Source organism: Sylvia atricapilla, chromosome 6 (assembly GCF_009819655.1).
Source record: "Sylvia atricapilla isolate bSylAtr1 chromosome 6, bSylAtr1.pri, whole genome shotgun sequence".
Classification (NCBI taxonomy): domain Eukaryota; kingdom Metazoa; phylum Chordata; class Aves; order Passeriformes; family Sylviidae; genus Sylvia; species Sylvia atricapilla.
In genome coordinates, this window is record NC_089145.1 from 10,159,379 (window position 1) to 10,177,716 (window position 18,338).

The window sequence follows — 18,338 nt, forward strand, 5'->3', positions numbered from 1 at the left end:
AAGTTTGGTGGTGGGCATGTGGATTGTAGAGGGCAGGAAGGCTCTGCAGAGGAAATTGGATGGGCTGTATTGAAGGGCTGAGGCTGAAGGTGTGAGGGTAAAGGTGAAGTGCCACTTCAGTCACACAAATGTTGTGGAATGCTCCAGGCTGGGGTAGGAGAGGCTGGAAAGCTGGGAAGGCCCCTGGGGGTGCTGGTGAGAGCAGCTGAATGTGAGCCCAGGTGGGTGAAAGGCCAACGGCACCTGGGCTGTCCCAGCATTGGTGCGGCCACAGGCCTGTCCCCGTGTTCTGGCACTGCTGAGCCACCTCCAGCCCTGGGGCCAGAACTCTGGAGCCCTCATGGCATGAGAGGGGCTATCCAAGGAAGGGAATGGAGCAGGGGAAGGGTCTGGAGCACCAGGAGGAGCTGGGGGTGCTCAGCTTGGAGAAGAGGAGGCTTGGGGGGGACCTTCTGGCGCTCCACAACTTCTGACAGGAGGGTGCAGCCAGGGGGTGTGTCAGGCTCTGCTGCCAGGGAACAAGGGATGGGACAAAAGAAAACAGCCTGAAGCTCTGCCAGGGGAATTTTGAGGTTGTATATGAGGAGGAATTTCTTCATAGAAAGGGTGTCAGGCATTGGAAGAGGTGGCTCAGGAAAGTAGTGAAGCCCCCAGCCCTGGAGGTGTCCAAGGAATGTGCTCAGTGCTCTGGTCTGGGTGACAAGATGGGGATTGGTCTCAGGTTGGGCTCAAATGACCCTGGAAGTCTTTCCCAACCTTAACAACTCTGAAATCCCTCTGGCGCCTTTCCCAGCTCTGCTCCAGGACCGCCCTGTTCCTCCCTGTAGCTCAGCAACCACATGCCAGCCGAGCCCTGGCAGTGACGCTGCTGTTCTGGGTGTCCCAGAGCTCTCACAAGCATGGAGCCCGTGGGGCGCTGTGCTGCCCAGAGAGGGCAGGGGGCTCCGGGGGGGTTTGCTGGGAGACAATTCCTGAAGCCCTATGACAGCTTCATCCGCGCCCACCTGCGCTTCTATGGCTACTTCCGAGGTGAGCCCTGGCCGCTCTGCGGTGTCCCCTCCTGTTCCTGAGCCGTGTCCCCTCCTGCCCCCTGGCTGCAGCGCTGTTCTCCCCAAGACAAAACGACGGGCAGCGAAGAGACTGCCTTGTGCTTGGGGAAGCCTTCCGGGCAGCAACCCAAGGCATTCACCATGGGCAACACCGGCCCTGGCTGGCAGCAAGGTCCTGGGCACGAGCAAAACCGTGAGTGAGACCCTGCAGCCCCTCACAGCATCCTCCCAGCACAGCAAACATGGTGGGAGGGCCTCTCTCTGTCCCTGCCTTGGTTTTGGGGGATGCCCCTACCCTAACTACATGGGAGACCACCAGCCCCTCACGGTGGTCTTGCAGCCCCCGAGGTGGTGGGGCAGAACCCCCACCAGGGCAGGCCAGCTCCCTCAATGCAGCCCTGATGGTCTCCAGGAGAAACACAGGCTCCATTCTCCCTCTCACCTCCCCGCTGGCCTGTGGAGTGTGAAGTCATCCAGGAGACGATTGAGCACATTGGTGAGGGGATGCTTCAGCTGTGCCTCCACCTCCCCCCCTGCGTCAGACCCCTGCTGTGTGTATGCCATTTATCTCTGTGTCCCCTCCTCTCCCAGAGTGGGTCCCCCCCAAACCGGAGCCCTTTTGCCCACCCATGGGTCCAGAGCAGGCCCTGTACACCGTTGGTGAGGAGCAGGGCACCATTGTCTACGACTCCAGCCCAGGTAATGGAGCACAGGGCAGCACCCTGGAGTGCCTCTGCTTTCCCCAGACCACCACCACTGTCCCTGCTTTTCCCCCACAGCACTCCAAGGCTCCTGCTTTATCCGTGCTCGGGTTGGGGGAGCCCCAGGGCCACTCTCCTCGCCAGCAGCCCCCTTGGAGGGTCCCCAGGACACCACGCTGCTCTTCGAGTCCCGCTTTGAGAGTGGGAACCTCCAGAAGGCCATCAAGGTGTAAGAGAGATGCCAAGGGGCATGGGGCTGCTCATGTCAGGCCCAGATGCAGAGCATGGCCCTTCCCTCCACACAGAGGACCCTATGAGTATCTGCTGATGCTGCGGCCGGACCTGTACACGGCCAAACACACACAGTGGTTCTACTTCCGTGTCCAAAACACGCGGCAGGAGCCGCTCTATCGCTTCACCATCGCCAACATGGCCAAGCCCAAGAGCCTCTATGGCCAGGGCCTGCAGCCACTGCTCTACTCCCAGCGCGATGCCCAGAGCCATGGCATAGGCTGGCGCCGGGTCGGGACCAACATCTGCTACTACCGTGGCAGCACGGGGGAGCCGCCGATGTTCCGGCTCAGCTGGACGGTGCGCTTCCCTCACGACAACGACACCTGCTTCTTTGCCGCCTGCTACCCCTACACCTACTCGGATCTGCAGCACTATCTGCGTGTGCTGGCGGCCGACCCGGCGCGCTCACGGTACTGCAGGGTGCAGGCGCTGTGCCGCAGCCTGGCTGGCAACACCGTGTACCTGCTGACCATCACCAGCCCGGGCGGCACAGCCGGCAAGCGGGTGGTGGTGGTGAGCGCCCGTGTGCACCCTGGGGAGAGCAGTGGCTCCTGGGCCATGAGGGGATTCCTCGATTTCCTGCTGAGTGCCCATGAGGATGCGCAGCTCCTGCGCCGCCTCTTTGTCTTCAAGGTGGTGCCGATGCTCAACCCCGACGGGGTGGTGGTGGGCAACTCCCGCTGCTCCCTGGCAGGGCGGGATCCCAACAGGGCCTACGGGATGGCGCTTCCCGGCTCCTTCCCTGGTGTGTGGCACCTGCAGGCCATGGTCCAGAGGTGAGGTGGGCTTGGGGAGCCAGTGGGATGGGGCCGCTCCTATGGCAGTGCTGGTGGCATATCCTGATACACGCAGGGTGCTGGCAGAGCGGGAAGTGGTGCTGTACTGTGACTTCCACGGGCACAGCCGGAAGAACAACGTCTTCATGTATGGTTGCGATGCCGGCAGGGACAGCACCGGGACACGGCTGCGCCAGCGCGTGTTCCCCCTGATGCTGAGCAAAAACGCCCCTGGCAAGGTGGGACATGGATGCCTCAGAGCCACGTGTCGGGGTGACAGTGGGAATGCAGCCACTATGCCGCTTCCCAAGCTGTCCCTGTGGGGTTGGGACCCCTCTGACCCTGGGGCCCCCAGTTCTCTTTCTCCAGCTGCAAGTTCCAGGTGCAGAAGAGCAAAGAGGGGACAGGCCGGGTCTCCATGTGGCGCCTGGGCGTCTCCCACAGCTACACCCTGGAGGTGGCTTTCAGTGGCTCCACGCTGGGTGAGGGGCTGCCACAGCCACGGGGATGGTGCCAGGGGGATGGTCCTGGGTTGGGGAGCTTGTTTCCTTTTCCCTGTCCCCTCCAGGTGGGAAGAGCTCCCACTTCAGTGTGGAGGACCTGGAGTCACTGGGCCGCCTCCTCTGTGACACTCTGCTTGATTTCTGTGACCCTGCCCCTGCCAAGGTGGGCTTGAACCTGGCCCAGGGTGCCCCCTGGGTGGTCCCCTGGTGCTGCAGGACCACGGTGACACCGTGACACCGGCACTGTCCCACAGTTCCAGCAGTGCCTGGTGGAGGTGGATGCGCTGCTGCAGCAGCAGATGGGTGGTGAACCTGGCTCTGGAGGCAGCTGGAGCGATGTGTCCCCCTCAGAGCTTGAGTCCAGGTATGTCATCCCCTGTCACCCCATGTCACCCCGTGGTGCCACTAGGGGCTGCAGATGGTTCTTTCCCTCTGCAGCACCAGTGGGTCTGACAGCTCTGTGTCCGATGGGATCCCAGATGACTTCCACAACCCCAGCTGGCCGGTGAGTCCCCATGTGCCAGTGATTTTAAGGTGGGAGAGATGCAGAGTCAGGGTGGAACAAGGCGACAGAGGGTGCAGATGTCCCAGTGCCACTTTTACCACCCAGTATAGATGGAGCCACGCAGGAGGAAGCGGCTGTGGAGACGGAGAGCAAGGAATGCCCTGCGCCAAACACACCAGAGCCAGACCAGCATCCCAGTGAGCCTGGAGCCACTACAGTCCATCCAGGCGCCGAGAGGACAGTTCTGCAGGGACTCTTGTCCCCAGTGCTGTCCCCCTCTCAAGTGGGCCTGACCCCTTTCCTCTGCCCCCCAGGCTGGGACCCGCAGGCATCAAGTTCTTCCTGGCGTCCACAGTGGAGGTGGCAGTGTGGGAGAGAAGCCCAGAGCCAGCTCCAGTGTCACCTTTCCCAGGGCAGCTGGAGCAGGGAATGGCAGGGTGTCTGGAGCTGGCTCTGGAGTGGCCCTTCCCAGGCCACGTGAAGCAGGGAATGGTCACTGTGCCACCATGGGAAGGCATCAGCTGGACAGCGGCACAAGTGCTGTGACACACCGCAAGCCACCACTGAGCCCCTGCCACCGTGGTGCCACCAGTGACTATTCCCGGGATCCAGCCGTGGGACCGATCTTGGGGCCATCCAGGCAGCGGGACAGGCGCCGGCCCAGGGACAGGACACGCCCGCTCACTGTGCCTGCAGTGGCCTCACGCTGCAGTGCCTGTGCTCGGCAGTAAAGATGCTGCCACCTCCATGTCTGTGCTGGTGCTGCGTGTTCGCATTGTGATGTCCCCTCAGGGGTCCCCTTGTCCCCGGCCCGGATAGTCTTGCTGGCGCCCAACCCCGAACCCCCATGGCATCCGCCTATGCCTGTGGCGTTACCTTGGGGCCTGCCACCATGGTGTCACCTTGGGCTCTAGGCATGTGGTGTCTCTGCCACCCTGGAGTCTCCTCAGCCTTGTCATCGCGCTGTCCCCGCTGTGCCCACCGTGCCCCACAGGCCCCGTGGGTGTCCCCAGTCCCGCAGGCCCCGTTGCCATGGCAACAGCCCAGCGGCGCCGCCGGGCGTTTCCATGGCAGCTGCTGCGCTCCCAGAGCGCCCCCCAGCGGCCGGAAGCGCGTCACGGCGGCGCCGGAATTACCGGGGAGGCGGAAGCGGAAGCGGCGGCAGCCGTGGCCGTGTCCTTCTGTGCCGTGACGCCGGGGCGGCACCATGGCGGACGCCGCTTCGCAGGTGCTGCTGGGCTCGGGGCTCACCGTGCTCTCGCAGCCGCTTATGTACGTGAAGGTGTTGGTGCAGGTAAGGGCGGGAATGGCAGGGCTGAGAGGAGGTACTGGGCTCGGTATCGGCCGCTTGAGGGGTACAGCCTGCTCGTCTCCGCTGCAGGTGGGCTACGAGCCGCTGCCGCCCACTCTGGGGAGGAACATCTTCGGCCGCCAGGTATACCAACTGCCCGGCCTCTTCTCTTACGGTGAGTCCGCCCCGGTGGGGCCGCCCCGGCGCCGTCCCGGTGCCGCCGTGGGGTCGCCCCGGGGCTGACGGTCCCCGCTGTCCCCAGCCAAGCACATCGTAAAGGTGGACGGGAGAGCGGGACTCTTCAAAGGCCTCGCCCCCCGCCTCTGCTCCAGCGCCATCGGCACCGTGGTGCACAGCAAAGTGCTGCAGGTACCGGCACGGGCGGGGCGTCGGGCCCGGGGCGCTGCGGGAACTGGCGGTTCTGCCGCTGGGAGAGGGGGACACCGGGGCTTTCTGGCTCCCCGGGAAGTGGTGACCCTGCACTGACTCTGCCCTTTGCTCCACAGCGGTATCAGGAGGCCGAGCAGGCTGAGGTGGGTGCAGAGATCCTTCCCTTCCCTCTCCTCCTTTCTCCCTCTTTCTATTTCTCCGTTCTTCTATTCCTACCTTCTTTCTTTCTCTTCTTCTTTCCCTCATTCCTTTCTCCTTTTTCTCCTTCTCTTCTTCTTTCCCTCCTCCTCTTCTCTCTCTCCTTCCCTCTTTCCTTCATTCTGTTCTCTCCATTTTCCTTCTCCATTCCTTCCCTCCTTCTTTTTCCCTTTATTTTCCTCCGTCCTTTCCTCCCCTCCTTCCCTCCTTTCTCTATTCCCTCTCTCCCTCCCCACACCCCCGGCTTTGGATAGCCCCAGCCCTGCATCCAGAGCACTCTGGTGGGCCAGGAGCTTCTGTCCCCCTGGGGACAATGTCCCCTCTCCGGGCAGCTGTTCCCACCTGACTCCTCTTTGCCCCTCCAGTCTGGAGCCAGCAAGAAGGAGCAGGTGTCCTCGCTGGAGCAGGTGCTCAAGGAGGTGAGGAGCAGGAGGAGGGGAGGAAGGCAGTGGGATGTCACATCCCTGTCCCCTCCTGGTGACGCTTCCTTTGTTCCCAGACTTCCCGGGAAATGGTCGCCCGCTCCGCCGCCACCCTCATCACCCACCCCTTCCATGGTAGGTGCCCCCCCATCCCAGGGGACCGGGGGGAGCAGTGCCAGGTGCCTCCTCTCACTCTCATGTCACTCCTGTGTCACTCCTGTGTCATTCCCGTGTCCCTGCAGTGATCACCCTGCGCTGCATGGTGCAGTTCATCGGCCGTGAGACCAAGTACAGGTATGGCCTGCGGGCTCGGGGTGCTCCGGGAGGCTTGGGATCCTGGGATCCCCCTGATGTTATCTTTCCTTTTTTCTCCTATCCCAGTGGGACACTAAGCGCCTTCGCCACAATCTACCGGGAAGAGGGAATCCTGGGATTCTTTGCGTGAGTGCCGGGAAGGCAGGGAGGGGCACGGTGGGGGTGATGTCCGTGTGAAGGTCCCAAGGCCTTCTTGGGAGTATCTTGAATCCCTGCAGCAGCTCCAGATCACTCACCCGAGCACCCCTGCTCCCAGGGGTGGCTGTTCCCTGATCTCCTGTGGGAACAGCTGCCCCCTATCCCAAACCAGCTGTTCCCAGCTCTCTGCACAGTCGGATCCCAAGCCTCAGCCGACATTCCCACTGTTTCTTCCCTTGCAGCGGCCTCATACCGCGGCTCCTCGGGGACATCCTCTCCCTGTGGCTGTGCAACATGCTGGCCTACCTCATCAACACGTACGCGCTGGAGAATGGGGTAGGCTCCGCTCTGGGATCCCGGGTGCCTGGAGCTGACTGGGGGCAGCTGCAGGGGTATTTTGGGAGCCATGGCCCTGTTTTGGGGGGATTCAGGTGCTGTTGCTCCTCCTTTAGGTCTCCACCATGGCTGAGATGAAGAGCTACTCCCAGGCAGTCACTGGGGTGAGTACAGCCACAGGCAGAAAGTGGATCCTTTTCCTAGGGAGTGGTGTGTTCCCAGAATCCTGTGGCTGCCAGGGTGGGGATGGAGCAGGCTGGGATCAGCTGGATTGGCCCACAGGCCAGGGGATGCTCCATGAAGGACACATGTAACCCTGTGGAGGTGTGGGCAGGAGTGGGCTCCCTCCCTGGGGTGAAACTCCCAGGGGTTCTCCCCATATGGAGAGAAGAGGGAACATCCCACCAATTGCCACTTCTCCTACAGTTCTTTGCCAGCATGCTGACTTACCCCTTCGTCCTGGTCTCCAACCTGATGGCTGTGAACAACTGCGGGTGAGTCCCTAATCCCACTGACACCTGTGTCCCTCTGCCCCAGATCAGCTCCTGGAACCACTTTTCTGAAATTCCCTGATGGAAAGGTGCTTCCAGTGCTCCACAAGGTTGATCCCTCCTTGCTTGGAGTGGGAAAGGGTCATTTTGGGGTTCCACCCAGTGTGGAGCCACAGAGGGAATGGGTCATTCCTGAGTGTGTAATTCCTGATGGGTCTTACCTCCCTTCCCCAGGTTGGCCGGGGGTCTCCTTCCCTATGCACCCACCTACTCCTCTTGGCTGGATTGCTGGTGCCAGCTGCACAGGGAGGTAAGTGGTGAAGCTGGGATGCACTGGCATACACCAGGACACGGAGGGGAGCCAGGTGGGAGCCCCATGGGGTTTGGAGAGGCCACCCTGGACCTTGTGTGGCCCCTTCATGGTCATTTTCCCTTTCCAGGGCAACATGAGCCGAGGGAACAGCCTGTTCTTCCGCAAGGTTCCAGCAGGGAAGCGATATGTGTGGGAGGAACGGAGGTTCCGCTGATTCCGGAGATGGGAGTGGGATTGTGGAGCCAATGCCAGGCTCTGGAAGCAAAGAATCATGGAGAGTGATGATTTCTATACAGTTTTTTAAAAATCATTTCCTGCTGAGAGCTGAAGGTGCAGGTGTGAGAGTCTCTGTCCATGGGGGTCTCCTGGGAAGAGGGGCTAGCCAGTCACCAGGATTCCCTGATTTATCCAGGAGCCTTTTCCCAAACTTGGACACTGTTGAGGCTGTTTCCACAGGGGAAATTCCCTGACAACCCCAGGCACATTGTGACACAGAGTGCCAGTGGCGCCTGGGGGCTGTCAGAACTGGGGGGAATGTGTGCCTGGAAGGGGTTGTTGGATTCATGGAAGGGTCCTTGCAAGGCCCGTGGAGGGGACAGAGATGAGCATTGCACACCTGGCCAGAGGTTTGCACACCCAGAGGATGTGTAGAGCTGGGGGTGGGGTCACACAGCTGGCAGGGACTGTCACACACCTGGGGCAAGAGGGACGCACCTGGGGGAGGTTATGGCACACCTGGCAGGGGCTGCTGCACACATGATGAGGGCTTTAGCCCGGCTGGAGCAGGACTTGCACAGCCGGCAGAGGCAGAAGGTCGTTGCAAAGCTGGAAGGTAGTTCTCACACCTAGCAGGAGTTGTTGCACACCTGGTGGGGGCTGTTGCACGGCTGGAGCAGGACTTGCACACTTGGCAGGGACATTGCAAAGGTGGGACATGGGTCACACAGCTGGCGGCGGCTGTCGCACACCTGCGGGTCATGGCCAAGCTGCCAGGTGGTTTGGTACCCGGCAGGGGCCGGAGGCTGTCGCACCCCCGGGACGGAAGGGCCGCGGCGGGGGCGGGCTCGGTGCCGGGGGCGGTGCCGGTGCCTCGCTACCGGTTCCTCCTCTCTTGCTGCTCCTCCCCGCCCCGTGCCGGCGCCATGGCGGGCCCGGGCGGTGGGGGCGATACCGGGGACGCCGGGGATGTGCTGAGCGGCGGCAGCGAGCGGCGGTGCCGGGCGCGGCTGGCGGCGGCGGGCGCGGGGGGCGCGGCGGCGGCGGCCGCGGTGCTGGTGCCGCTGTGCTCGGTGCGCGGCCGCCCCGCGCTGCTCTTCACGCTTCGCTCCCGCCGCCTCGCCGGCCCCCACAGCGGCGACGTCAGGTACCGGCGGGGGGAGCGGGCACCGGGGCCGGGCCGGCCCTGACCCCCCACCGATCCCTCCCGCAGCTTCCCCGGTGGGCGGCGGGACCCGGCGGACGGGGACGCGGTGGCCACGGCTCTGCGCGAGACGCGGGAGGAGCTGGGGGTGGCGGTGGCTCCCGCCAGCGTCTGGGGACAGCTTCGGACGCTGCCCGACCGGGTACCGGGGATCGGCGGGGCTTGGAGGCGCGGGGACAAGGGCGTGCGGGGACAAGGGCGTGCGGGGACAAGAGCAAAAGGGCTGGTGGCAAGGACACGGGAATGGGGTCAAGGTGACAGGGAAGGCGGCAGGGTCATGGGTGACAGGGGTGAGGCAGCAGGGTCATGGGTGACGGGGACAAGGGTTCTGGTGTGCTGGGTTTGGGGTGACAGAGGCACAGGTGACAGGGGGTTTGGTGATAGGAACAAGGGGTGACAGGAACAAGGCCACAGTAACATGGAAAAGGGGTTCAGTTGACAGAGACAAAGCAGCAGGGACACGGGTGACTGAGTAAGGGTTCTGGGTGACAGGGACAAGGCAACAGGGAGATAGGTGACAGGGTGCAGGTGACAGGTCCACGGGGACAGGAACACAGGTAAGGGGGGTTGCAGGCAGCAGAGGATTGGAATGACAGGAAAAAGGCAGCAGGGTCATGGGTGACAGGGACCTATATCAGGGTCATGTGACAGACTCAGGGGGTCCAGACACAGGTGATAGGTGTTACAGGTAATGGGGATTCTGGGTGACAGGGACAGGACAACAGGGATGAGGGTGGTGGATTTGGTGTGACAGGGACACAGGTAAAGGGTTACAGGTGACAGGGATAGGTCAGCAAGGACACGGGTGACAAGTTCTGAGGATTCAAGGTGACAGAAAGCAAGGCAGTGGCATTGGTGAGAGAGTGGCACACATGGTGGGTACCTGCACTGAGTGCAGGGGGGTCAAGGCACAGGCACTTTGGGGACGGGGTGTCATCCTGTCCCTTGCTGACACGCTTTCCAGCATGGAATGACTGTGGCGCCTGTCGTGGCCAACCTGGGGCCGCTGGAAGCCTTGACACTGAACCCCAACCCTGACGAGGTGAGTGACTCCTCCCCAGGCCTGCTCCCCTTCCCGTGGCAGCTGGTCCTGCTCACTGTGGTCTGTGCTGACAGGTGGAGGAGGTGTTCACCCTGCCCCTGGCTCACCTGCTCCGCAAGGAGAACCAGGGCTACACCCACTTCCGCACGGCCAGCGGCTATGGATACACCTTGCCCGTGTTCCTCAACGGCCCCCACAAGGTGTGGGGGCTCACGGCCATCATCACCGAGCTGACCCTGGAGCTGCTGCTGCCCAGCTGCTACCGCAGGAAGACCCACGTGCCTCCCCAGAAGGCCTCAGCCTGAGCAGGGAGGGAGTGGCTGTGGGGTCCTCGTGCCTCGGTTCTCAACCCGTGCACAGGGGAGATGGCTCTGAGCCCAGCAGTGATGTTGCACACTGTGATTCAGTAAAAGCCATGTTTGGAACTGCCCTGGGCTCTGAGTTGTGGAATGGGGCCAGGACAGCTGTCCCTTGGCATGGGCACAGGAGGAGGAGTCCTGGTGCCACTGTGGTGGGGACAGGGAGTGTGGGGTCCCTGAGGAGGAGACTGTGTCTGTTAATACCCTACAGCCATTGCCTCTGCCCCCACCTCCAGCCTCATGGAAATCCACAATCTCCTCTCTGGGATATCCAGGCCCTGGCTGTGTCACCCCATGATTCCCAGGGATCTCCTGCTCCATGGGCAGCAAGGACCCCGAGGCGCTCTGTCCCACTGGTCCATTCCTACAATTTGATGTCCACAGCAGAGCCTGGGAGCACAGCAGCATTTATTGAGGACCCTCTGGGGAACCCTCTGAGTGCTGGCAGCACCCCAGAAACCCGTTCCAAGCAGGAGAAGGGAGGTGTGGTGGTGAATCCTTATGCCGACGCCACTCGGGCTTTGGCCTCACTGTAGCGCCGCATCCTCTCCTCCAGCTCAGGGCGGAAGTGGCGGATGAGGCCCTGTATGGAGCAGGGGAGTTGGTTAATGGAGTGGGGGAAGGCTGCTGGCCCCTCCAAGCCCTCGGGGCCCCTCACCTGCACAGGCCAGGCTGCGCCATCGCCCAGGGCGCAGATGGTGTGTCCCTCGATCTGCTTGCTGATCTCCCAGAGCGCGTCGATCTCGGCGGCCTGTGCGTCACCCCGCACGAACCGCGCCATCACCTTGTTCATCCAGTCCACGCCTGTGGGAATTGGGATGGGGATGGGTCCCTGCAGTGTCCCACTCGGCAGCCCCTCACCACAGCCTCCTGCTCACCTTCCCGGCACGGGGTGCACTGCCCACAGCTCTCGTGCTTGTAGAACTCGATCAGGCGCGCGATGGCTTTGATGATGTCGGTCTGGGAAGAGAGGGAGAGTGAGGAAGGTGAGGGTCCCACCATGGCTGGAGGAGTCAGGGGAGAGCGCATCCCTTACCGATTTATCCATGACGATGACAGCAGCTGTGCCCAGCCCGCTCTGTGCCTGCACCAGGGAATCGAAGTCCATCAGCACCGTCTCACACACGGACTTGGGCAGCAGCGGCGTGGAGGAGCCCCCCGGGATGACGGCCAGCAGGTTGTCCCAGCCCCCGCGGACACCTCCTGCAAAGAGGAGGGTCAGGACAGGCAGCTCCAGCCCTGCGCCGGCCTGGCTCAGCTGCAGCACTCACCGGCGTGTTTCTCAATGAGCTCCTTCAGTGGCACCGACATCTCCTCCTCCACTGTGCAGGGCGTGTTGACGTGCCCCGAGATGTTGAAGAGCTTGGTGCCGGAATTCCGCTCCCGGCCAAAGCTGGCGAACCAGGCGCCGCCACGCCGGCAGATGGTGGGGGCCACCGACACTGTCTCCACGTTGGCCACTGTGGTGGGGCAGCCAAACACACCTGGGAAAACATCAGGGAAAAAAATCCTTCCTGTGAGGGTGGTGATGCCCTGGCACAAGTGGCCCAAAGATGCTGTGGCTGCTCCATCCCTGGAAATATCCAAGGCCAGGTTCAACAGGGCTTGGAGCAACCTGGGATTGTGGTATATGGCCCATGGAAACAGGGGGGAATGAGACGGTCTTTTCAGGTCCCCTACAACCCATGCTATTCTATGAAACAGTGGGAGCTGTCAAGGGACATGACGTTGGCTGTGGTGCTGTCCTTGAAGCAGGACGGTGTCCTGGAGACAACTGCTTTGGGGTGGCAACTGAGAACTCAGGACAGAGCTGTGGGACCGTACCCACGTCAGCAGGGAAGGGGGGCTTCAGGCGGGGCTTCCCCTGCTTGCCCTCGATGGACTCGATGAGCGCCGTCTCCTCCCCGCAGATGTAGGCACCGGCACCACGCACCACGAACACGTCAAAGGCGTATCCCGACCCGCAGGCGTCGCCGCCCAGCAGCCCGGCCTCGTACGCCTCACGGATGGCCACCTGCAGTGGGGCACGTGGTGAGCCCAGGAGCGCCCTGAGCGACGCTGGGGCTGTGGGGTGGCTCTGGGGCACTCCCCCCACCTGCAGGTTGGAGGCTTCATTGTAGAACTCCCCGCGGATGTAGATGTAGGCGGCGCGGGCCCCCATGGCCCGGCCCGCCACCAGGCAGCCCTCCAGCAGCTTGTGCGGGTCGTGCCGCATGATCTCCCTGTCCTTGCAGGTGCCGGGCTCGCCCTCGTCTGCGTTCACCACCAGGTACTTGGGTCTGCGGGCAGCTCACATCAGGGGGTGCTCCCCGCAGGGCCGGGCCGCGGTACCGGAGCTGTGGCCGGTCCCGCTCTCACCTTCCATCCGGGGGTTTGTTCATGAAGCTCCACTTGAGCCCGGTGGGGAAGCCGGCGCCGCCGCGGCCCCGCAGCCCCGAGGTCTTGATCTCGCCGAGGATCCAATCCACGCCCTTGAGCAGAATCTCCTTCGTCTTGTACCAGTCGCCGCGGCGCAGCGCGCCCTGCAGCCTGCGGGCACCGGGCACGGTGACATCGAGCACAGGGCACCGAGCACGGGGCACCGGCACTGCCCATGCTGCTCCCGATACTCACCGCCAGTCGTGCCGCCCGTAGAGGTTGGTGAAGATCCGGTCCTCATCCCGCAGCGACCCGAACTGCGTCTTCTTGGGCGCCGTCTGCGGGAACACACGGATTCAGCACCAGGAACACCGGGAACACTGGGACCCGTCCCACATGGTCCCGGAACTCCCCGCCCCGTCCCCGCTCACCGAGAAGGAGGCGGCGGGCAGGCGCCGTAGCGCCAGCAGCTGCCTGCCGGCCATGGCGGGGGCCACCGGCACCGGGACCAGGGCCGACCACCGTCACCTTCAGCCGCCCCCGCGGTGACGTCAGGGCGAGCGCCGGCGGCGCGGCAGTGACGTCAGCGAGACAGGCCGGACCCGGGTCGGTTTGGGGGCGTGACCATGCGAAGGGGCGGGGCCAGAGCAGGGGGCGCTTTTACAAGGCGGGCTCTTGGCCCCAGAGGGGGCGTGGCCTCGCTGGCGGCGCGCCGGCACGTGCCCCGCATCCGGGCCCGGGTCGGGTTTCGGCGCTGAAACCGGAGCCCTCCGTCCGCTGCCCCCGGAGCCCCCCGGGGCGCCCCGATCTCCCCCCCCCCAGCGCCCCGGGGGGTCGCTGCGCTCCACCCGATCTCCTGGGCGACACGGCGGGTCCCGGGGATAGCGGTGGCCTCGTCCCTGCGAGGGGCGAGCGCAGGTTCGGGGCGATCTGGTTTCATCCTGCTTGGTCCCAGTCGTGGGGAGAAGGAGCAGGAGCAGGAACGGGCGAAATGTTCTTCCTCTTCCGCGGGCCGCAGCGGCGCGGCACCGGCAGCCCCGCGCCTCCCACCTGCCGGGGCACCCCCCGGCACCACGGCCCCGGCCGGAGGGGTGCCCGCGGCTCCCGCCCGGCCCCCCGGCTCAGGCGTCCCGGCACCGCCGGCACTGCGGGGAGCCGAGGGAGATCAAGCCGTAGTGGTGCGTCTCCCATGGAACGTCACCGGGCTGCCGAAGAGCCGGGGCCCCGGCCGCGGCCCGCTTTTGGGCAGGTAACCTGCGGCAAGGACAGGGCCAGGGCACAGTGGGTGCCGGGGATCCTGCGTGCCCTCGCAGGGAGGCTGCGGGACTGGGGAACAGCTGGGCAGCTGCCCACATCTGGAGCAGGGCGGCCGAGCAGGGAATAATCCGGAGGATTATGCACGCGGGCGCGGCACCCACCACCCCCCCGCGCGCCTGCCCTGCATATCCCCTGATATTCCATAAAAACCTCAAATCCCCGGTGGCAGCCCCACGGTCTGCGCCAGCCAGCCCCCCCCGGGGCCAGGCATGTCCTGCGGCGCGGGGGCAGCCCCCAGCCATGGGCAACTGCACCAAGACCCCTGAGCGTCGGCTCCCCAAGGTACAGCAGGGCTGTGATACACCGTGGGGCAGCGGGAGGAGGAGGAGGAGGGGGTCCCTGCTTGGCTCCCCCTCGCCGCTGACGCCTGCTCCACCCGCAGGATGGGAAGCCACGCTCGGGCGCTCCAGGCTCCGGCACAGCGGACCCCGAGGATGTGCTGGACGCGGCACAGACCCCCCCGATGCAGGGATACTCGGTGCTGCAGGGGCTGGTGGGGCCGGCCTGCATCTTCCTGCGGCAGAGCATCGCCATCACTCAACGGGTACGCGACTGTCCCCTCCCCGTGTGCTGCCTGTGCTCCCTGGGGGCTTAGGGCAGAATCCCTGTGGGATCCCTGGGAGTAGGACCCCTCCTTCGTCTCTTCCCGTTTTCTCTTCCCCAGGACCGGGAGCTGCGGCCCGAGGAGATTGAAGGTGAGGCGCTGGGGAGTGGGTCCTGCTCGGGTGGGTGGGGGTGCCAGGGTGCTGGTGGTGATGCTGCGGTGTCCCCAGAGCTGAAGCAGGCATTCCGGGAGTTCGACAAGGACCACGATGGCTATATCAGCTACAAGGACCTGGGCGAGTGCATGCGGACCATGGGATACATGCCCACGGAGATGGAGCTCATCGAGCTATCTCAGCAGATCAGTATGTGGTGGGGCAGCAGGTCCCCATCAATCCCTGCCCCATGCCCTGCTGACACCCCTCTCCTGCTGCAGCCGGGGGCAAAGTGGATTTTGATGATTTCGTGGAGCTGATGGGCCCCAAGATGCTGGCGGAGACAGCAGATATGATTGGGATCAAGGAGCTGCGTGACGCCTTCCGTGAGGTACGGGGACGGTGGGGACAGATTGGTAGGCTGCCAGCATGCCAGAGGTGGCCGATGGCAACGGGACCTTGTCTGTAGTTTGACACCAACGGGGACGGACAGATCAGCATGGCGGAGCTGCGGGAGGCCATGCGCAAGCTCCTGGGGCAGCAGCTCAACTATCGGGAGGTGGATGAGATCCTCAAGGACGTGGATCTCAATGGCGATGGCCTGGTGGACTTCGAAGGTAGGAGCAGGGAAGGGGCCAGGAGCACCCCCAAGAACATCTGGGATGTTCCACGTGTGTTTTCCCCCGGCAGAGTTTGTGCGGATGATGTCGCGCTGAGGGTGGTGCGTGCCAACGCGGGACCCAAGCCCCCCGTGCCTTACGAAGAGGAGGGGGCCACAGATGGACCCCCAGCTTCAGGGGCTGGGGCAGTGCTGGTGCAACAGTGCCCATGCATGGGGTGAGGCTGGGTGACAGAGCTGCTCCGATGTCTGACTCTGGTGGGAGGCACCGGGGCCAAAGTCGGGACCCTTTTCGGCACAGGCTTGGCCGAACTTCCAACTGCTCTCACCCTCATGTCTGCTCTCTCGCTGCATCATCCCCCTTCCCACCCAGACCTCACCCTGAAAGTCACACCATCGTGGTCTCCTCTCCTTCAGCTGTGCCCCATCCCTACTGCTCATCCCTCCAGCCTCCGTTCCCACTCTGTGTGCCACACTGAGCCCCTCAGGCTCCCCCCACCCTATGTTTAATGCAGACTACACAGCATAACCCACCCTGTCACCGTGGTTTGAGCTCACACCTACCCCAGACCTGCCTAAGGTGAGGCATCCCTCCCATTTCGGGGCTGGCACAGATCCCCATGGATGTTCTGGCAGCCCCCAGCACAGGGGAGACTCCTGACAGCCCAGCCAGGAGACCCTCGAGGAGAAAAATAAAGCATTACTGAGTGGACGGGCCTCAGCCAGCTGCAGGCAGGGCCGCTGTAGGTACCCTCCCTACCCTAGCTGCAGTTTTGGGGCCAATTTTGCCCTTACGAAATTATAAAGCTCTCTCTTCAGAATTTTGTTTTGTGTCTTACGTTGTATCCAAAGGGTTTATTCGTGATCATGCCATCTACTGGTATCCCCCAAAACCCCTGGACTCCCGCTGTGTCTCACGGGAGCCCCACAGGGAGCCGGGACCCCGGGCAGCCCTTCACCTGTGCGGGCACAGGGCTCTGGGGAATGCAAGGCCGGCGGGTGGGGCCGGCTCCCAGGACGAGGGACGGCGATGCCCCCCAAAATCCCGGCCGGGGTTCACCCCGCAGAGGGTCGGGGCGGCCTGACCGGCGCTGGCTCGGGGCTGTGGGGTGACACGGGGTCCCTTGGTGGCGGGAGCAGCGCGGCGGTGCCGATGGCGCGGTTCCCAGTGCCCCCCCGAATCCCCCGAGGTGGTGGCACCGATCGATCACGTGACCCGGAGACGAGCGCCCCCCCCACGAGGGGTGTTGTCTACGTCGAAGTCACGTGCTCGAAGAGGGACCGAGGAGGCGGGGCCGACGCCCCGTGTCTCCACGGTGACCGGCCGGCGGGCGCGCGGCGGCGTGATGACGTCGCTGTCGTGACGCGTCTCCGTCATCACCGCGAGCGGCGGCGGCGGTGGGGGGAGAGACCCGGGTCAGCCCGGGGCTGCGCAGCGCTACCGGGAACCGGGGCTGCCGCTCTCCGCTCCGGTTCCCGGCTTCCCGCCGGGCCGAGCGGGGCCGAGCTGAGCTGAAGAGAGGCGGGCACCGGCGATACAACCGGCGGGGCGAGCGCGGGGGCCGGACGCCGACCCCCGCCGCGGGGCTCCAGGGATCCGGGAGCGGCGGGCGGCCGTCGGGGATGTCCTACAAGCCCATCGCTCCCGCCCCCGCTACCCCCGGAGCTGCCAGCGCCAGCCCCGCCCCGCCGGGGCCCGGGGCACCGTCCGCCGGTGAGAGAACCCCACGGTTACCGCGGGGCACGGGGGACGCCGGGGGCGGAGAGGGACCGAAGGGCTGAAGAGGGGTACCCCGGGAAGGGATGGTACCGGATAAGCGAGGTACCGGGGGAGTGTGGCCGTGACCCTCAGTTTCCCGCAGCCACGAGTGTCCCGTCGCCCTCTGGTTCCGTCCCTGGCGCCGCCGCCCCTTTCCGGCCGCTCTTCAATGACTTCGGGCCGCCGTCCATGGGCTACGTGCAGGTGAGGCCCGGGGCCGATGGGGCCGGGTGCCGTGGCAGGGGCGGCTCTCAGCCCCTCTGTCCCTGCGTGTCCCCCTGTTCCCGCAGGCCATGAAGCCCCCCGGGGCGCAGGGCTCGCAGAGCACCTACACCGACCTGCTCTCGGTCATCGAGGAGATGGGGAAGGAGATCCGGCCCACCTACGCCGGCAGCAAGAGCGCTATGGAGCGGCTGAAGCGGGGTAGGGGCGGGGAGGGGTACCGGGCGGCCGAGAGGCCGCGCCCCCGAGGCTTCCCAGCCCCGCGGGGAGCGATTGGAGGGTGATTCCAGGTGTCCCTGTGCTTCTCCCCGCAGGGATTATCCACGCCCGGGCGCTGGTCAGGGAGTGCCTGGCAGAGACAGAGCGAAACGCCCGCACGTAACGGCAGCTGCCACCCGGGACCCCCCGGGACCTCCCGGTGGTGGCGGCGGGGGCGGAGGGGCCGCCGTGCTGCCCGAGCCCCCCCCTCCCCGCGGTCTCCGCTCTTTATAAATGCGTGTTTTTATAAATAAAGGACGATATTGGGACTTGGCCTCGGTGTGTCCCCGCCGGCTGGATCCCGATGGTGATGGTGGGATGCGGGGTAGAGGTGGTGGACTCGGGGGAGAGTTTGGAGACGCGCTGTTGTCCCGGAGCTGAGAGGTGCAGGAGTGGTCAAACCACTCGATCACTTGAAAAAGTGGCTTTTTAAATAGAACACCGGGTTTTTCCGGGGGCGGCGGTGCCGGCACACGCGGAGCGCCCGTGAGTGGCGCTCGTTGTCTTCCGCTCTCTGACGTCACGCGCCCCCCCCTCACCTCCCTACGTCACGGCCGTCGCCGT

At 64.4% G+C, this 18,338-nt stretch overlaps 6 protein-coding genes across 11 annotated transcripts; 5 read left to right on the forward strand and 1 right to left on the reverse strand.

Moving 5' to 3' along the window:
* Positions 1 to 57: 57 nt before the first annotated feature.
* On the forward strand, positions 58 to 4,576 carry AGBL2 (AGBL carboxypeptidase 2). The gene is given in 13 exon segments (XM_066320734.1): positions 58 to 1,029; positions 1,117 to 1,242; positions 1,390 to 1,545; positions 1,641 to 1,748; positions 1,829 to 1,979; positions 2,056 to 2,820; positions 2,897 to 3,059; positions 3,176 to 3,302; positions 3,389 to 3,486; positions 3,578 to 3,687; positions 3,762 to 3,828; positions 3,939 to 4,025; positions 4,143 to 4,576. Coding segments are annotated over 13 exon segments (2,505 nt in total). The 5' UTR covers positions 58 to 899; the 3' UTR covers positions 4,560 to 4,576.
* A 382-nt stretch (positions 4,577 to 4,958) lies between these two features.
* Positions 4,959 to 8,051, forward strand: MTCH2 (mitochondrial carrier 2). The gene is made up of 13 exons (XM_066320721.1): positions 4,959 to 5,122; positions 5,210 to 5,294; positions 5,382 to 5,488; positions 5,626 to 5,652; positions 6,073 to 6,126; positions 6,207 to 6,264; positions 6,372 to 6,423; positions 6,511 to 6,570; positions 6,825 to 6,918; positions 7,035 to 7,082; positions 7,345 to 7,412; positions 7,644 to 7,719; positions 7,850 to 8,051. The coding sequence occupies exons 1-13, from the start codon at positions 5,036 to 5,038 to the stop codon at positions 7,934 to 7,936; spliced, it is 903 nt and encodes a 300-aa protein (XP_066176818.1). The 5' UTR covers positions 4,959 to 5,035; the 3' UTR covers positions 7,937 to 8,051.
* A 138-nt stretch (positions 8,052 to 8,189) lies between these two features.
* Positions 8,190 to 10,613, forward strand: NUDT8 (nudix hydrolase 8). Of its 3 annotated transcripts, none has more exons than XM_066320722.1 (4): positions 8,190 to 9,085; positions 9,152 to 9,284; positions 10,107 to 10,184; positions 10,259 to 10,613. In XM_066320722.1, exons 1-4 carry the CDS (start codon positions 8,700 to 8,702, stop codon positions 10,487 to 10,489), a joined length of 828 nt encoding a protein of 275 aa, XP_066176819.1. In that variant the 5' UTR covers positions 8,190 to 8,699; the 3' UTR covers positions 10,490 to 10,613. The 3 variants fall into 3 exon arrangements, with proteins under 3 accessions (XP_066176819.1, XP_066176820.1, XP_066176821.1); XM_066320723.1 differs by having other exon boundaries at positions 10,304 to 10,613; XM_066320724.1 differs by lacking the exon at positions 9,152 to 9,284.
* Positions 10,614 to 10,933: 320 nt separating this feature from the next.
* On the reverse strand, positions 10,934 to 13,491 carry NDUFV1 (NADH:ubiquinone oxidoreductase core subunit V1). Its single transcript, XM_066320712.1, has 10 exons — positions 13,333 to 13,491; positions 13,157 to 13,239; positions 12,902 to 13,072; positions 12,639 to 12,822; positions 12,368 to 12,557; positions 11,815 to 12,027; positions 11,580 to 11,746; positions 11,422 to 11,503; positions 11,202 to 11,347; positions 10,934 to 11,126 (listed from the first exon to the last, which is right to left on the reverse strand). The coding sequence occupies exons 1-10, from the start codon at positions 13,384 to 13,386 to the stop codon at positions 11,043 to 11,045; spliced, it is 1,374 nt and encodes a 457-aa protein (XP_066176809.1). The 5' UTR covers positions 13,387 to 13,491; the 3' UTR covers positions 10,934 to 11,042.
* Positions 13,492 to 13,892: 401 nt separating this feature from the next.
* Positions 13,893 to 16,356, forward strand: LOC136362313 (calcium-binding protein 2-like). Of its 4 annotated transcripts, none has more exons than XM_066320717.1 (7): positions 13,893 to 14,150; positions 14,601 to 14,762; positions 14,883 to 14,913; positions 14,992 to 15,126; positions 15,198 to 15,307; positions 15,386 to 15,533; positions 15,607 to 15,753. In XM_066320717.1, exons 1-7 carry the CDS (start codon positions 13,893 to 13,895, stop codon positions 15,630 to 15,632), a joined length of 870 nt encoding a protein of 289 aa, XP_066176814.1. In that variant the 3' UTR covers positions 15,633 to 15,753. The 4 variants fall into 4 exon arrangements, with proteins under 4 accessions (XP_066176814.1, XP_066176817.1, XP_066176815.1 ...); XM_066320720.1 differs by lacking the exon at positions 13,893 to 14,150 and adding an exon at positions 14,171 to 14,500 and having other exon boundaries at positions 14,601 to 14,766; XM_066320718.1 differs by lacking the exon at positions 13,893 to 14,150 and adding an exon at positions 14,171 to 14,500.
* A 394-nt stretch (positions 16,357 to 16,750) lies between these two features.
* CDK2AP2 (cyclin dependent kinase 2 associated protein 2) lies at positions 16,751 to 18,043 on the forward strand. Its single transcript, XM_066320730.1, has 4 exons — positions 16,751 to 17,249; positions 17,398 to 17,498; positions 17,585 to 17,717; positions 17,831 to 18,043. The coding sequence occupies exons 1-4, from the start codon at positions 17,159 to 17,161 to the stop codon at positions 17,896 to 17,898; spliced, it is 393 nt and encodes a 130-aa protein (XP_066176827.1). The 5' UTR covers positions 16,751 to 17,158; the 3' UTR covers positions 17,899 to 18,043.
* Positions 18,044 to 18,338: the final 295 nt, after the last annotated feature.

Excerpts from the sequence above, each read along its gene's own strand:
- MTCH2 (XM_066320721.1), top strand. The coding sequence starts at position 5,036 with ATGGCGGACGCCGCTTCGCAGGTGCTGCTGGGCTCGGGGCTCACCGTG. Across the intron at positions 5,653-6,072 it reads AGGAGGCCGAGCAGGCTGAG|TCTGGAGCCAGCAAGAAGGA; the intron begins GTGGGTGCAGAG and ends TTGCCCCTCCAG. Across the intron at positions 6,127-6,206 it reads TGGAGCAGGTGCTCAAGGAG|ACTTCCCGGGAAATGGTCGC; the intron begins GTGAGGAGCAGG and ends CTTTGTTCCCAG.
- LOC136362313 (XM_066320716.1), top strand. The coding sequence starts at position 14,297 with ATGCACGCGGGCGCGGCACCCACCACCCCCCCGCGCGCCTGCCCTGCA. Across the intron at positions 14,501-14,600 it reads CTGAGCGTCGGCTCCCCAAG|GATGGGAAGCCACGCTCGGG; the intron begins GTACAGCAGGGC and ends CTCCACCCGCAG. Across the intron at positions 14,763-14,882 it reads GCATCGCCATCACTCAACGG|GACCGGGAGCTGCGGCCCGA; the intron begins GTACGCGACTGT and ends TCTCTTCCCCAG.
- CDK2AP2 (XM_066320730.1), top strand. The coding sequence starts at position 17,159 with ATGTCCTACAAGCCCATCGCTCCCGCCCCCGCTACCCCCGGAGCTGCC. Across the intron at positions 17,499-17,584 it reads CGTCCATGGGCTACGTGCAG|GCCATGAAGCCCCCCGGGGC; the intron begins GTGAGGCCCGGG and ends CTGTTCCCGCAG. Across the intron at positions 17,718-17,830 it reads TATGGAGCGGCTGAAGCGGG|GGATTATCCACGCCCGGGCG; the intron begins GTAGGGGCGGGG and ends TTCTCCCCGCAG.
- NUDT8 (XM_066320722.1), top strand. The coding sequence starts at position 8,700 with ATGGCCAAGCTGCCAGGTGGTTTGGTACCCGGCAGGGGCCGGAGGCTG. Across the intron at positions 9,086-9,151 it reads CCCCACAGCGGCGACGTCAG|CTTCCCCGGTGGGCGGCGGG; the intron begins GTACCGGCGGGG and ends TCCCTCCCGCAG. Across the intron at positions 9,285-10,106 it reads TTCGGACGCTGCCCGACCGG|CATGGAATGACTGTGGCGCC; the intron begins GTACCGGGGATC and ends CACGCTTTCCAG.
- NDUFV1 (XM_066320712.1), bottom strand. The coding sequence starts at position 13,386 with ATGGCCGGCAGGCAGCTGCTGGCGCTACGGCGCCTGCCCGCCGCCTCC. Across the intron at positions 11,504-11,579 it reads TCATCGTCATGGATAAATCG|ACCGACATCATCAAAGCCAT; the intron begins GTAAGGGATGCG and ends CTCTCTTCCCAG. Across the intron at positions 11,127-11,201 it reads GCGCAGCCTGGCCTGTGCAG|GGCCTCATCCGCCACTTCCG; the intron begins GTGAGGGGCCCC and ends TGCTCCATACAG.